The sequence below is a fragment of the Bombina bombina genome, chromosome 2 (genome assembly GCF_027579735.1).
Source record: "Bombina bombina isolate aBomBom1 chromosome 2, aBomBom1.pri, whole genome shotgun sequence".
Classification (NCBI taxonomy): domain Eukaryota; kingdom Metazoa; phylum Chordata; class Amphibia; order Anura; family Bombinatoridae; genus Bombina; species Bombina bombina.
The window spans coordinates 905266070-905284084 of NC_069500.1; the positions used below are offsets into that span (position 1 = coordinate 905266070).

The following is an 18015-nucleotide window of genomic DNA, read 5'->3' on the forward strand; positions in this document are numbered from 1 at the left end:
ATTATATATAATGTTGTACATTTTATGCACTTTGGAATATTATGTGCAGTAATGTACCTCATGCAGGTTCTGTACACTATTATGATATAAAAAATCACTAAAAGCTTATTATGTTCATTGCATGTTTAGCAGCACAAATATGAATTTTTACATAGGCACAACTTCTGTCCCTATAGATATGCAAGACATTTCATGTCCTATGCTATTAGTGTACACAATTCTATAGTACATGCCCCTATAAGTATATACCTTTCATGCATTGTACTTTGCATGTTCATTTCCAAATTCATTCCTGCAGAATGTATCTATATTTTGATACCACAAGGGAGATCCTTTAGAGATAAGATCTATTGGTATCTGTTTTATACCTATGTAATGTGTAATTTAAAGGGAAAGTCTAGCCCAAAACAAACATTCATTATTCAGACAGGGCATGCAATTTTAAACAATTTTCCAATTTACTTCTATCACCAGTTTTGCTTTGCTCATTTGGTATTCGTAGTTGAAAGCTAAATCTAGGAGGTTCATATGCTAATTTCTAAGCCCTTGAAGGCCGCCTCTAAGCTTAGGGCATTTTGACAGTTTTTCAACATAAGAGGGTGTTAGTTCATGTGTTTCATAGATAACACTGTGCCCACGCATGTGGAGTTCCTAGGAGCCAGCACTGATTGGCTAAAATACAAGTCTGTCAAAAGAACTAAAATAAGGGGCAGTTTGCAGAGGCTTAGATACAAGATAATCACCGAGGTAAAATTAGTGTATTAATATAACTGTGTTGGTTATGCAAAACTAGGGAATGGGTAATAAAGGGATTATCTATCTTTTAAAACAATAATTATTCAGGTGTAGACTGTCCCTTTAAATGCACAAAGGTTCTTTCATGCAGATACTAAACATTGGCCATAAATATTTTCACTAACAGTAAAGATCCTTTGGAGATAAGATCTATATGTATCTCTTTTATTGTGTTTTATAAGTATGCTCATATTTTTGGTTCAGCATCCTGGATAGCGCTTGCTGATTGGTGGCTACATTTAACCACCAATCAGCAAGCGGTACCCAGGTGCTAAACCTAAAATGGTCCGTTCCTAAACTTTCATTCCTGCTTTTCAAATAAAGATACCAAGAGAACAAATAAAAAATTGATAATAGGAGTAAATTAGAAAGTTGCTTAAAATGGCATGCTCTATTTCGGTTTAGTGTCCCTTTAATAAAGTGGAAGCTGAAAGCATTTTACACAAAAAAGTAATATCAAAACAAGTGGTCACAATCTTAAAGGGGCATTCCAGCTAAAATTGGAATAAATACGGGTGCATCTCACTTTTGTGTAGAAACATTTTTGCAATATACATATATTAGCAAAAACGAGTAAGTATGCACTATGCACCAGCATTTTACTCACAGCACTTGCTCAGAGAGCATCATTTTGTAACGACTCAATTTATTAACTGTTGACATGATAAAAGCCCAACTTGCGCTCTGACCAGCAGCAGTATTTAATTGCTGGTGCACCGAGAATATCTCGCTATGCGTCACATGCAGAGAAAAATTTTAACACTAAAACAGTGATAACTGTTAAAAGAAGCATTTTTGCTATTATATGTATATTGTAAATATGTTTCTATTCAACAATGTAATTCTTCTATGTGCATTTTAATTTTGACCGGAATGTCCCTTTAAGTTAGAGGGTAGTAGATTCAGGAGGAATGTATGGAACCAGTTTTTTTTTACAGAAAGGGTGGTGGATTCATGGAATAAACTTCCAACAGAGGTGGTAAATATAAGGATTATAAAATAATAAAAAAATGCCTGAGACATGCAGAAGGCTATCATAAGAAATAAGTAATATGTAATATGGTTAGACTTGATGGGCCTTTGTGGTTCTTATCTACAATCAAATTCTATGATTCTATGATAATCTAGATCAGTGAGGGACTACTTCTTAATGCTTGGGGGCCGTAGATCAATATTTAAGAATCCTTAAAGGCCACATATTAATTTATGTATATTAAACACACAAGTAATATATTTCCTAAAAAAGTCTAGTGCCACAAGACCAGATTTAGATAATGTTGCAGGGTACCCTCTATATGCTGATATCCTCTTACACAGGCTTCATTCAAGTTTTTCCACCAACCAGAAGTCCCCAAAGCATATTTTCTTTCATTTAGATTTTTTTTCTGTTACCACAAAAAACATAGCACAGATTCTCAGTTCTCCATTTTTCCCTTTTGCAGCAAAAGTGAAAAATGGAGAACTGAGAATCTGTGCTATGTAGGACATCCCTGATATAGATCACACCATAACCATATTTTAACCATAAATAAATCCAAAAGTTAAAGGAACATTCCGGTCAAATTTGAAATGCACATAGATCAAATAAATTGTTGAATAGCAAAAATGCGTCTTAAAGTTCTTGCTGTTTTAGTGTTTACATTTTTCTCTGCACGTGCACGTGCACGTAAAGTATAACTTGATATTCTCAGTGTTCTAGAATTTTAAAATTGCTGCTGCTCAGAGCGCAAGTGGGGCTTCTATTATATCAGCAATTAACACATTGGTGCCGATTTAACAAGCTCCGAATTGAGCTTGATGCCCCTGTTTCCGCGCGAGCCTTCAGGCTCGCCAAAAACAGCAGTTATGAAGCAGCAGTCTGACTCTTTAGACTGGTCCGCCTGCTCTGAGGCTGCGGACATCGATCCACCGGATCCTATACGATCGGGCTGATTGACACCCCCTGCTAGCGGATGATTGGCCGCGAATCTGCAGGGGACGGCATTGCACATGCAGTTCACAAGAACTGCTTGTGCAATGATAAAGTCAGACAGCATCTTGAAGTCTTGATAAATGCAGACATCACCTTGAAGTGTTTTGTCCCTCTAAGGCTTCCGTAGAGACTGACCTTAGCTACCCTCCGGCGAAATAGCGATCTGGATGAATACTCCGTTTCTGCCCTATCGCCATATTGGATTGCCATATTGCAGTGTATGCTGGTAGTGTTGGGAGTCGTTTGCCACAGAGGGGAGAACCATACATCTCTTCACCGTGTATGGTGTAAGTAAAAGTGAATATCTTTGATTGGTGTCTTTTCTGCCGTTTGATCCGGTCCCTTATTTCATTTCAGCCTCACTTCGTGACAAAACGTCTGGCTTGACGTTTGAATTCATTCACACATTCGTCTGGAAACCACCTGTTCTTTCTCTTTATTGTTTTTATTGCTAGTACCATTTCTATTGTTACATTGTAATTATTTTTGCAACATATTGTTGCGAGTTGTTTCATATTTGTATGCTACACTTTATATTTGCGCCTGATCAACGCATGTGGAGTTCAGTATACTTGTTCCTTTTGTTTTAATTTTTTATATATTTGTATTAAATTTATGCAGATTTTTCACATAATCCTATCTTGTTTATTCAATTTTTATTTTTTATTTAGCATTTTTTAGGCTCCACTTTAATTTAATTTATTTTTTGAATGTCTACTATTTCGTAGGTTCACATATACACACATATTTAGTTTCACTTATATAAAGTATTTTTATACACTATTGTCACCTATTTTAAGCTTTCACTAGTGCTTATGATTTGAAGATTTTTTCTGTTTTTTTTTATATCCAGTTTTTTTCTGATTTACTAAATGCAGACAGTGTATGCTGTCGGTATTTATCGATGGCTCTCTAAGCAAGTGTTCTGTTTAAAACGCTGGTGCACGGTGCATACTAGAATACTCTCTTGAAACAGTTATAGCTTTTACTAGAAGCATTTTTGTTGATACTTGTATATTGCAAAAAGCTTACTATTCAAAAGTGAAATGCACCCATGCCCATTCCAATTTTGGCTGGTATTTCCCTTTAAGTTTCATCTCACACTATAATGCTTTAATAAACATGTCCTCTTACCCATATGTTGCTACAAAAAATAAGGGCTTGATTACAAATGGAGCCCTAAATTATCACATGCCCCCGCAAACAGGCGTGCGATAATTAACCAGCCATTATAAGTGGCTGGTTATCACTACCACAAGCTCACTGTAACAATTAGCACTCAGAAAAAAATCCGTTACCATTTGTTTCAAGCTGAAATACATTATCAATACAAAGCTAATGAACAATAGCTGAGATTTCACGGTTTATTCCTCGGTTATCTTACATTAATACAAAGAGTGTTTTGATTTAAAAGGACAAGTCATACCATCTGGAATCAAGCCACTTTTTATTTTAATACGGTTTTCTAATTGCTTCAGTGAAATGCGATTATCTCTCTGTCTTGAAGTGGAAAAGTTAATTTTCACTGCAAAGATTAAATATGTTTTATCATTTCCTTTTTAAAATAGAAAATGCTGTGTAACATCCTTATCACCACACACACAATGCAGTCTTATAATCACGGGTCAACGTTAACACATCAAAAGATAATGTGCAAAATGTTACTATAGTCTTCATTCATTTATATTATTTGGAGTTTTAAAATAGTTTTGACAAATCACAGTACATCTATTTGGCTATGGTTTTAGAGATTGTAATAAAAAGTAGGTATGCAACAATATCAGTGCTTATATCTAAAGATATAAAATATCCAAAACAAAACCATATATATTGTGAATATAACACATTGGGCTCACATGTGAGCCTGCTTCCCGAAATGTAAGAAATGTCATTAGACTGCTGCTGCTGCTTACACCTCCCACCTCAGAGGTGACGAAGAGAAATCACCCCGAACTTGCTCCCTCTGGGTGATTGACAGACCCTTTTCATTGGTGTTTGTAATGATGCATACCGGCCAGTGGACAAACAGATCCGCTACCCGAATGCAGTGAAGGCATGCAACGCCAGTTAATACATGGGGCCCATTAACTCTGTGCTCAAACAGATTACAATTTTTTTTAAATTATCTTTATTTTGGATAAAGTATGAGCTACTGATTTGAACAGCCAATAGGATTTCAGTAGCTCTCATCCAATTGGCTGATTTGAATTTGAAGAATTTAATCAGCCAATGGGAATGCAAGGTACCCCATTTTAAAAACGGGTACCTTGCATTAAACTTCAGTGTACGGCGGTGATCGTATGAAGATGACGCTCCGCACAGGATGTCTTCGCTGTCCAGGATAGCTCCACTCCCTGCTGCAGGGATGAAGATAGAAGATGTCCCCGAGATGGATAAAGGTGCCGCCGCCTGGATGAAGACTTCTCGTCGCCTGGATGAAGATGGATGTCCGGACTTCAGAAACCGTGAGTAGAATTTATGGGGTTAGTGTTAGTTTTTTTAAAAAAAAATTTGGGTGGGGTTTGTTTTTAGATTAGGACTTTGTTATTTTAATGAGCACAAAAGAGCTGAATGCCCTTTTAAGGGCAATGTCCATACAAATTAGTTTTTTTATTTTGGATAATTTGGTTTATTTTTTTCTGTAATTGTAGATTTTTTTTAATATTTTTTTGTAATTTTAGATTTAAGTGTTGTAATTTAATCTTAGGTTTAATTTTTAAATTAATGTTAGTTTTTTTATTTTAATTGTAATTTAGGATTTTATATTTTATTTGTAATTTAGGATTATATAATTTATGTAATGGGGTAAATTTAGGGGTTGTTAGGTTAGGAGGCTTAGTGATTAGTTATTTGCGTTGTGGGGGCATGGCAAATTAGAGGTTAATAGTTTAAATAGCTAGATTGCGTTGTGGGGGCATGGTGGATTAGGAGTTAATAGTTTAAATAGCTTGATTGCATTGTGTGAAAATGGCGGATTAGGGGTTAATACATTTATTATAAATTGCGATGTGGGGGGGATGGCGGATAAAGGGGTTTTGACGTGTTGGGTTAGATTTCAATTAAGCACCTTTTTCCTATTTTACACCTAGTTGAGCTGGGTGTAATTTTTGTTAATGTATCGGCAGCCTCCTACAGTGTATTAACGGTTTGCGTGGGCATTGGAAACCTGGTATAATTTAAAGATTAGCGGCTTCTGATACTTTGTTTGGGACACGATAATGTTTTCGGCAGCCGGAGTCCGGTTGCCGAAATTGAGTTATAACGGGCTGTTGGAAGCAGTCGGTGAACGATTTTGCTTTCGACAGCTTATTTAACGGTTTGTGAGCACACGCAAACCGAATTACGACTCAATTGAAATGAGCTATTGGATGGCAAGCAATTTAAAATTAAGGGGCATATTAACTGTAAAAGCAGTGGAGTAGTTTATTTGGTTACATGTACATGGCCCAAATTCTATATTGGAAAAACCTACAGGGAAATCCATGAGAGAATCAAAGAACATAAGAGAGACATAACAAAGAAAAGGATTAAAAGTAGTGGAGTAGATAGACATTTTATGTCATAATAGTGAAGATAAGGAATTAAGATGGATGGGTTTGAAACTAATTGACTTAGACTAGAGAGGGCGATATTGATAAATTGTTATTGAAAGCTGAGTGTAAATGGATATACAATCTAAATTTCTTACAGCCAGTAGGTTTGAACGAAGAAATCAATTATGCCCCATTTTTAACATAATGAAGTTAGAGTTTTGGATTTTCAGACATGTTACTAATATGCGATCTAAAACCAAGAATATATCATTAGTGAAATGATTAATAAGTAATAATCACTGTGAATTAATTAATCATTTCTTCAGACCCTAATAAAAGGGACACTGAACCCAATTTTTTTATTTTGTGATTCAGATAGAACATTCAATTTTAAGCAACTTTCTAATTTACTCCTATTATCATTTTTTATTCGTTCTTTTGCTATCTTTAATTGAAAAAGAAGGCATCTAAGCTTTTTTCTTAGTTCAGCACTCTGGATAGCACTTTTTTATTGGTGGATGAATGTATCCACCAATCAGCAAGGACAACCCAGGTTGTTCACCAAAAATGGGCCGGCATCTAAACTTACATTCTTGCATTTAAAATAAAGATACCAAAAGAATAAAGAAAATTTGATAATAGGAGTAAATTAGAAAGTTGCTTAAAATGTCATGCTCTATCTAAATCATGAAATAAAAAAATTTGGGTTCAGTGTTCTTTTAATGTATTTCTCCTTGGAGCATATGTATATTAGATAACAATACTATTTCTTACACTATTATGAGCTATTTATTTAAATGCTGAATGAGTATTAAACTTAAGCAGTGAATAACCATAAAAGAATCCTACCCTCTCTGATTTGCAATCCAAATGTTGAGCAGTGATGAATAGAAACACAATGTATATATACACACTATAAATATTTTGAGTGTAATAATATGTAATATGTGAGCAATTCTATTGGACCAATTCACCGTTACCATTTGGAGGATGTATACATTTCTCTGAGCACTGTCAATCAAACATGATTCTTGAGAAAACCCTAATGTAACTAAAAAGGGTGAAACGCGCATAGCGCTATGAAGTCACGCCCCTGTGTTTGAAGGTAGCGTTCTACACATCGAGGAGTTTGTGAGGAGTTTTAGTAAACTGGGTTTACTATACAAGGAATACCTGTTCTTGCACTGAGGACATCACTCTATGCAGCAAGTAGCTTGGTGAGTCAATGCTTGTGGAACCAGCTACGGACAAACAACGTAACCTAATACAATCTGGTGAGTGGATGTACAGAGGGGTAGCTCTGAGAGGACCACGGACTGGCACTTGCTTGGGAGACCGTTCCTAGCCACACAGGTCCGGTGAGCTGTGGGTGACAACCACTTTACCTTTTCCCTGGGATAACATCACTCTAGGAGGATTCATGCTGACCGTTGCTTTGCTATGCTTCCTTGACTCTGTGCTGGATTAGCCGCTTATTTTGCTGCCACTTTGAATCCAAGTTTAATACCGATACGGATGAGGCGTTTTGTTTAAGGGTACCCTGAAGCCTTATAGTTGTGGACCATTAACATTGTGGGAGTATTGATCTCCCTTGGACTACTTCTCCTCACTATCGCCTGTGTTTAGCTTTGCTCACAGTTTATTTTTTGAGTGATGTCTAATGTGTGTATTAATAAATACTTAAACTGCAACATTTGGGCTTCTTTTGTTTCAATGTATGCTGGTTACTATTTTATTTAAAGCCCCTATATAAGCTTGTGCTGGATTAGTTCACCTTTGTAATGTTTTTTCCCCTTTTTCATATATATTTATGTGTTAATATGTGTATATGTACACATATTAACACATACATATATATGTATATAAGAATATACATATATATATTTACTGGGAACACCTCTCCCATGGATCACAATGTGCCGTTGTTTTTCTAACACTTCACACCCGCCAACTTTAGCCCCCAAAAACTGCTTAGTGCAATTTATTTTTTTTAAATGCTACATCACACATTTTCTGGGTAGCAATTGGGGGACATTTAAAAAATTTACCAGAGGTCAATGGCTTGTTATTTGTCCATTTGCGGGCGTGCGATAAATTAGTGATCCACTTGTAATCAAGCCCTATATCAGCATTTCTCAGCTCCAATATTCAAATGTCTATAAACAACCAGATTCCAAGTATTTCCCTACCTGAGTACAGGTGAGTCAGACACAGTAAGCCGCTGACTAGACAGGGTATTGAAATCTGGCTAATAAGGGGTGCTTGAGAGTAGACCGGAGAAATGCTAATTTCTGTGGTAAATTAAATGTTTAGCTTAAAGGGACATAAAACCAATTTTTACTTATATTATTCAGATAGAACATAACATTTTAAACAACTTTCCAATTTACTTCTATTATCATATTTTCTTCATTTTCTTGTTATTCTTTATTGAAAAGCAAAGATGTAAGCTCAGCAGTGTGCAGCACTATATAGCAGCAGTTTTGCAACAATGTTATACATTAGCAAGAGCACTAGACGGCAGCACTATTTCAGACATGTGCTTGTTACCTAACTAGATATCTCTTAAACAAAGAATAACATGAGAACTAAGCAAATTTGATAATAAAACATAATTTATATAAGAACTTACCTGATAAATTAATTTCTTTCATATTGGCAAGAGTCCATGAGCTAGTGACATATGGGATATACAATCCTACCAGGAGGGGCAAAGTTTCCCAAACCTCAAAATGCCTATAAATACACCCCTCACCACACCCACGATTCAGTTTAATGAATAGCCAAGTAGTGGGGTGATAAAGAAAGGAGTAAAAAGCATCAACAAAGGAATTTGGAAATAATTGTGCTTTATACAAAAAAATCATAAACACCATAAAAAAGGGGTGGGCCTCATGGACTCTTGCCATTATGAAAGAAATGAATTTATCAGGTAAGTTCTTACATAAATTATGTTTTCTTTCATGTAATTGGCAAGAGTCCATGAGCTAGTGACGTATGGGATAGCAATACCCAAGATGTGGAACTCCACGCAAGAGTTACTAGAGAGGGAAGGATAAAAATAAAAACAGCCATTTTCCACTGAAAAAATTAATCCACAACCCAAAATATAAGTTTAATCTTATAAATGAAAGGAAAAAACTTAAATCAAAAGCAGAAGAATCAAACTGAAACAGCTGCCTGAAGAACTTTTCTACCAAAAACTGCTTCCGAAGAAGCAAATACAGAAAAACGGTAGAATTTAGTAAATGTATGCAAAGAAGACCAAGTTGCTGCTTTTCAAATCTGATCAACTGAAGCTAAATTCTTAAAAGCCCACGAAGTAGAGACTGATCTTGTAGAATTAACTGTAATTCTCTGAGGCGGGGCTTGACCTTACTCCAAATAAGCTTGATAAATCAAAGCTTTAACCACAAAGCCAAGGAAACAGCAGAAGCCTTCTGACCTTTCCTAGAACCAGAAAATATAACAAATAGTCTAGAAGTCTTCCTGAAATCTTTAGTAGCTTCAACATAATATTTCAAAGCTCTTACCACATCCAAAGAATGTAAGGATCTCTCCAAATAATTCTTAGGATTAGGACACAAGGAAGGAACAACAATTTCTCTATTAATGTTGTTAGAATTCACAACCTTAGGTAAGAATTTAAATGAAGTCCGCAAAACCGCCTTATCCTGATGAAAAATCAGAAAAGGAGATTCACAAGAGAGCAGATAATTCAGAAACTCTTCTAGCAGAAAAGATGGCCAAAAGAAACAACACTTTCCAAGAAAGTAGTTTAATGTCCAAAGAATGCATAGGCTCAAATGGAGAAGCCTGTAAAGCCTTCAAAACTAAATTAAGACTCCAAGGAGGAGAGATTGATTTAATGACAGGCTTGATATGAACCAAAGCATGCACAAAACAATGAATATCAGGAAGTTTAGCAATCTTTCTGTAAAATAAAACAGAAAGAGCAGAGATTTATCCTTTCAAGGAACTTGCAGTCAAACCTTTATCCAAACCATCCTGAAGAAACTGTAAAATTCTAGGAATTATAAAAGAATGCCAAGAGAATTTATGAGCAGAACACCATAAAATGTAAGTCTTCCAAACTCGATTATAAATCTTTCTAGAAACAGATTTACGAGCCTGCAACATAGTATTAATCACTGAGTCAGAGAAACCTCTATGACTAAGCACTAAACATTCAATCTCCATACCTTCAAATTTAATGATTTGAGATCCTGATGGAAAAACGGACCTTGAGATAGAAGTTCTGGCCTTAGTGGAAGTGGCCAAGGTTGGCAACTGGACATCCGAACAAGATCCGCATACCAAAACCTGTGAGGCCATGCTGGAGCTACCAGCAGCACAAACGATTGCTCCGTGATGATCTTGGAGATTACTCTTGGAAGAAGAACTAGAGGCGGGAAAATATAAGCAGGTTGATAACACCAAGTGTCAATGAATCCACTGCTTCCGTCTGAGGATCCCTGGACCTGGAAAGGTACCTGGGAAGTTTTTTGTTCAGATGAGATGCCATCAGAACTATTTCTGGAAGCCCCCACATCTGAACAATTTGAGAAAACACATCTGGGTGGAGAGACCATTCTCCCGGATGTAAAGTCTGACGACTGAGGTAATCCTCTTCCCAATTGTCTATACCTGAGATATGAACCACAGAAATTAGACAGGAGCTGGATTCCGCCCAAACAAGTATCTGAGATAGCTTGAGGACTGTGAGTCCCATCCTGATGATTGACATATGCCACAGTTGTGACATTGTCTGTCTGAAAACAAATGAACGGTTCTCTCTTCAACATAGGCCAAAATTGAAGAGCCCTGAGAATCGCACGGAGTTCCAAAATATTGATTGGTAATCTCGCCTCTTGAGATTTCCAAACTCCTTGTGCTGTCAGAGATCCCCAAACAGCTCCCCAACCGGAAAGACTCGCATCTGTTGTGATCACAGTCCAGGTTGGACGGACGAAAGAGGCCCCTAAAATTATACGATGGTGATCTAACCACCAAGTCAGAGAAAGTCGAACATTGGGATTTAAGGATATTAATTGTGATATCCTTGTATAATCCCTGCACCATTGGTTCAGCATACAAAGCTGGAGTGGTCTCATATGAAAAGGAGCAAAGGGGATCGCATCCGATGCTGCAGTCATGAGACCTAAAACTTCCATGCACATAGCTACTGAAGGGAATGACTGAGACTGAAGGTTCTGACAGGCTGCAACCAATTTCAAACGTCTCTTGTCTATTAGAGACAAAGTCATGGACACTGAATCTATCTGGAAACCTAAAAAAGGTTACCCTTGTCTGAGGAATCAAATAACTTTTTGGTAAATTGATCCTCCAACCATGTTTTTGAAGAAACAACACTAGTTGATTCGTGTGAGATTCTGCAGAACGTAAAGACTGAGCGAGTACCAAGATATCGTCCAAATAAGGAAATACCGCAATACCCCGCTCTCTGATTACAGAGAGTAGGGCACCTAGAACCTTTGAAAAGATTCTTGGAGCTGTCGCTAGGCCAAAAGGAAGAGCAACAAATTGGTAATGCTTGTCTAGAAAAGAGAATCTCAGGAACTGATAGTGATCTGGATGAATCGGAATATGAAGATATACATCCTGTAAGTCTATTGTGGACATATAATGCCCTTGCTGAACAAAAGGCAGAATAGTCCTTATAGTCACCATTTTGAAAGTTGGTACTCTTACATATCGATTCAAAATCTTTAGATCCAAAACTGGTCTGAATGAATTTTCTTTCTTTGGGACAATGAATAGATTTGAATAAAACCCCAGACCCTGTTCCTGAACGGAACTGGCATGATTACCCCTGATAACTCCAGGTATGAAACACACTTCAGAAAAGCCTGAGCCTTTACTGGGTTTACCGGAATGCGTGAGAGAAAAAAATCTTCTCACAGGCCTTACTCTGAATCCTACTTTGTACCCCTGAGAGACAATACTCTGAATCCAATGATTTTGTACCAAATTGATCCAAACATCTTTGAAAATTTTTAATCTGCCCCCTACCAGCTGAGCTGGCATGAGGGCCGCACCTTCATGCGGACTTGGGGGCTGGTTTTGATTTCTTAAATGGCTTGGATTTATTCCAGTTTGAAGAAGGCTTCCAATTGGAAGCAGATTCCTTGGGGGGAGGATTAGGTTTCTGTTCCTTATTTTTGTCAAAAGGAACAAAAATGGTTAAAAGCTTTAGATTTACCCTTAGGTTTTTTATCCTGAGACAAAAAAAACTCCCTTCCTCCCAGTAATAGTTGAAATTATTGAATCCAACTGAGAACCAAATAATTTATTACTTTGGAAAGAAAGAGATAGCAATCTGGACTTAGAAGTCATATCAGCATTCCAAGATTTGAGCCACAAAGCTCTTCTAGCTAAAAATAGGTAAATACATAGATTTAACCTCAATTTTGATAATATCAAAAATGGCATCTTAAATGAAATTATTAGTATGTTGAATCAACTTAACAATGCTAGACAAATCATGATCCGATACTTGTTGCGCTAAAGTATCCAACCAAAAAGTTGAAGCAGCCGCAACATCAGTCAAAGAAAATGCAGGCCTAAGAAGATGACCTGAATATAAATAAGTTTTCTTTAGATAAGATTCAAGTTTCCTATCTAAAGGATCTTTAAAAGAAGTAATTTCTTCCGTAGGAATATTAGTATGTTTAGCAAGAGTAGAGATAGCCCCATCAACTTTGGGGATCTTTTCCCAAAACTCCAATCTAACTTCTGGCAAAGGATACAATTTTTTAAACCTTGAAGAAGGAATAAAAGAAGTACCAGGCTTATTCCATTCCTTTGAAATCATATCAGAAATAGCATCAGGAACTGGAAAATCCTCTGGAATAACCACAGGACGTTTATAAACAGAATTTAAACGTTTACTAGTTTTAATATCAAGAGGACTAGTTTCCTCCATATCCAATGTAATCAACACTTCTGTTAACAAAGAACAAATATACTCCAATTTAAATAAATAATAGGATTTATCAGTGTCAATATCTGAGGCAGGATCTTCTGAATCAGATAGATCCTCATCAGAGAAGGATAATTCAGTATGTTGCTGGTCATTTGAAATTTCATCAATCTTATGAGAAGTTTTAAAAGACCTTTTACATTTATTAGAAGGCGGAATGGCAGACAAAGCCTTCTGAATAGAATCAGAAATAAACTATTTTACATTTACAGGTATATATTGTGCATTAGATGTTGAAGGAGCAGCAACAGGTAATTAACTACTACTGATGGATACATTTTCTGCATGTAAAAGTTTATCACAACAACTATTACAAACCACAGCTGGAGGTATAATCTCCACAAGTTTATAACAAATGCACTTAGCTTTGGTAGAACTGTTATCAGGCAGCAGGGATCCTACAGTGAATTCTGAGACAGGATCAGATTGAGACATCTTGCAAATGTAAGAGAAAAAAACAACATATAAAGCAAAATTATCAATTTCCTTATATGGCAGTTTCAGGAATGTGAAGAGATGCAAACAGAATAGCCCTCTGACATAGAAAAAGGCAAGAGGCAAATAGGAATGGGGTCTAAAATAATGAAAATATTTGGCGCCAAGTATGATGCACAAGTATGATGCTAAAAACGTCCGGGTACGACACACTCGCGTCATAGATTAGGCAACTTGTGAAAGGACCCAGCATCAACTATGATGCCGAAAATTATGAATTTGCGTCAACGAACATAACTTCACGCCAAAAAAATCTTGTGCCAAGAATGACGCAATAAACATTAGCAATTTGCGCCCTCGCAAGCCTAATTCTGCCCGCGAATTTTAAAAATGACAGTCAATTGAAAAAAGACTACACCCCAGGTAAGAAATACATTTCTAAAAAATGCATTTCCCAGATATGAAACTGACAGTCTGCAAAAGGAAATATACTGAAACCTGAATCATGGCAAATATAAGTACAAAACATATATTTAAAACTTTATATAAATACATAAAGTGCCAAACCATAGCTGAGAGTAAATTAAGTAATGAAAACATACTTACCTGAAGACACCCATCCACATATAGCAGATAGTCAAACCAGTACTGAAACAGTTATCAGTAGAGGTAATGGAATATGAGAGTATATCGTCGATCTGAAAAGGGAGGTAGGAGATGAATCTCTACGACCGATAACAGAGAACCTATGAAATAGATCCCCGTGAGGAAAACCATTGCATTTAATAGGTGATACTCCCTTCACATCCCTCTGACATTCACTGTACTCTGAGAGGAAACAGGCTTCAAAAAAGCTGAGAAGCGCATATCAACGTAGAACTCTTAGAACAAACTTACTTCACCACCTCCATAGGAGGCAAAGTTTGTAAAACTGAATTGTGGGTGTGGTGAGGGGTGTATTTATAGGCATTTTGAGGTTTGGGAAACTTTGCCCCTGGTAGGATTGTATATCCCATACATCACTAGCTCATGGACTCTTGCCAATTACATGAAAGAAAAGTAAATTTAAATCTTTTTTTAAAACTGTATTCTTTATCTGAATCATGAAAGAAAACATTTCTGTTTCATACTTTAACTTTATGAGAGCAGAAAATAATATCAAGCTACCACTTACCAAAGCTCCAAGTACTCCCAGAGGTTTATATTCCACAGGTTGAGAAACAAGACACTAGACCTCAAGAAAAATGTATTACTGCTTCATTAGTAACAGTTATAGCAAGTAATATACAATAACTTTAAATCTCCAGGCAATATTTCCCCTAATGGATCTAAGTGTGAAAGAGTATTTCTCACTCCATCTTTTGTTTAATTTCTGAGGAATGGTCTAAACCTGGTAGCATGCAGAGGCTTCACTAGGTAGGTGCAGGCCACACCCGGGTGACACCACTGGGCAAGAACTTACTCTACTCGAGGAATCCTCCCCCTTCGACAATGTCACCTCACCCGCGGGCTTCCTTGAGGTGCTGCCACTACATCAGGGCACTGCATAATTGGCAACAGCACTACCACAGATGCCCCCTGGCTGCCCAGTAACACTGGCAAAATGAACGCCGGTATAGGTGCTGTCAGCTATGGGGCACCTGCAGGGGGTGCATTACAGCACCTTCCTGGATCACAAGACTCTAGCATCATAGAATCCTTCCTCCACATGCTGTATGGAAGGTGAAGAGGGTCAGCATACAGATGGGAGGTTAGAACTCTAACAGAGACTGAGAGATGGGAAGAGTGAACTTGTCACCTAATTGCTGTGATAAATCTACATCTGCCTTATACATTACAAGTTGACATTTCTGAGTGCCATTTTTAAGATTGTATGGACAGGATAATAGAATCTTTAAAAAAAATAATCATGCTTTTATAAGCCAGCATTTGCAGGAATTTATTAGTTTTTATGAAAACATCTAATATGAGCATATTATTTAAAGCCCTAGTTGATTTTCTTCTTAACATAAGAGCAATAGCTTAGGGTTGGTGAACTGATCATTTTCGTCAGGCGTCAGCATATATATATAAACTGTCTAAGCCTCTCATTAGGTTCTCGACCCGCTCTGCAGAAGTGCACAGCAGTGGTTTACCATTTTCTGATATAGAATTTTAGTCAACGTTATCTTATCTGATATAGTTTAGGCTCTCATAGAATGGTATGGTCTAGCTATCTATCTGTCTGTCTTTCTATCTATCGTCTATATTGGCAAGTTTAGATTTTTAAATGTACCAGTAGTCTATGTTTTATGTAGACCATACCCCCATGCTATATGCTCCGTTCCTTAATTTACATTTACAGACAAAAGTAGCTTGATGAGAGGGCCAAGAGTGTCCTCATACGTCTGTGTAAAAGTACTATGTTCTATAATTTAAAAAAGGTTCACTTAGATAAGGGTACTAGTGGTGACATAATGTATTTGCATCATTATTGTTCTATATACATTTTGTAATATTTATCTTTTGTCTATTCTGAACATCAATAAAAAATAAAAAATCTGATGAATTGGATCAACTTTGAATTTGAAAACCATATGCATAAGTATATTTATATTGTTGATATAAAGTTGTTGTAGGTTCTTACAAATCATGTTTTATACTCATGTACTTCATACAAATAATCCACACCCATTGGATACCATCCAAGAGTATTTTAGAATCTTCCTAGTTCAGTTTCTAAATGTCCCTATCATTTTTTTACTTGCTCAATAAAATGTTCTAATTTTACTCCTTGTGTCATTTCTATTTTAGTAGAACTTTTTCTGGAATACCTTCATATGATTTCAGAAAACTGGACACATTTATGGATCTTCTTATGCAAAATGGTTTGGTACCAGGTAAGAACCTCTTTATGACCCATAAATCCCCATCTTCAGACCATATTTAATGTTTAATACACCAAATGTATATTATTTCTGTTGTTTTCATCTTTTGAGTCACCTGTTCCTTTGCCAAGTTTTTATAGTATGCCCTTTGTCTGTGTCTTGAAAGGTGCAATAACAGTCTAAAATTCAGACTGAACTAATCAGAAAGGATTCTCTTAAAGAAATTCAGACTAGAGTATTATTGATCATGAGTTGGCTTAGACAAGATAGCAAAAATTTAAAGTGTTTCATTGTATTCACTTCACAATCTATTGTTGCCTTTGGCTTTTATTTCTGCACTATTGCAGTTCATTAGAAGAACCATAATTTACATTTGTAAAAGCAGCTGAGTGACGTATATGCTATTTCTGGGTCATCTGCAAATTGTGGATTTTGATTGGGCAAAAGAATGAATATGCGTGCATTAGTGGCATTTTCAAACACTTTATTTTGTCCTTTTCTTTGTAGAGTACAGCAGAGGGTGCTCCTCAGGTAAGTAACTCAGGCACTCACATAGTCTGCAGACTATTAGTTGTTACATTTTTCAAATATGCTTTTATGTGTTATATGCCTCTTTCAGGGTTATGTGCTGTTTTTAGGGTTTCACCCTGCTTTGTTTGCTTTTTGCTGCTGGCTGCCATTTTACTTACCTCTCTCACTGAATCTGATGCAGAGTGTGTAACGCTGCTCACTCATCTGGGCACCCTCTTATGGCCAAACTGGTGAACATCATCAGTTTGAGACAGGTTGCAGTCCCAGGATTATTATGTCACACTTATTATTTAAAGGGCCTCTGTTCAGTATGCTTTGCCCTTGCGTTGTCTCAGACTTGTTTGTTAGTTCCTGTGTTCTAGTTCCTGTGTATTACCTGACTAGTCTGACGTCCCTTCTGGTTCCTGATTTCTGGCTTGTTCCTGCTGTTTTCCTTGTTCCTGATCCCGGGTTGTCTGACTACTCGCTTTGGCTCCTGACTCGGCTCGTCTGACTACCAGCTCTGGCTTTGATTCCTGGCTTGTCATTTGGCTTGTGAACTTTTTATTATTTTTTGTTATTAATAAAGGTGTGATTATTTTTACACTTCACGTCTCAGTCTGATTCCTGGTACCCTGACAGCTGTTCACTAATTCCTCAGATTTGCCTTTCACAACAAACGTTACCAATTTGTTGACCTTCCATTTGATTTGGCTACCGCTCCTATATTATTCACAAAAGCATTGGGAGCCTTGTAAGAGGGGATAAGAGAACAAGGTATTTCTGTAGCCCCATACCTGGAAGATATTTGACTCAAGCTCTTTCTCTGCCATTGGCAATCTCTCACACCAAAAGGCTTTTAGCTTTCCTCTGCAGCCATGGTTGGAAAATAAAAGTTCC

The 18015-nt window shown here is 36.8% G+C and overlaps 1 protein-coding gene across 1 annotated transcript in view; it reads left to right on the forward strand.

Annotated features, from left to right (window-relative positions):
• IDUA (alpha-L-iduronidase) overlaps positions 1–18015 on the forward strand; it is a 287029-nt gene that overhangs the window by 173775 nt on the left and 95239 nt on the right. The window contains exon 3 of the mRNA XM_053703291.1: positions 16532–16617. Within this exon, the coding sequence (XP_053559266.1) occupies positions 16532–16617 (86 nt within the window). The remainder of the gene's footprint in view (positions 1–16531; positions 16618–18015) is intronic.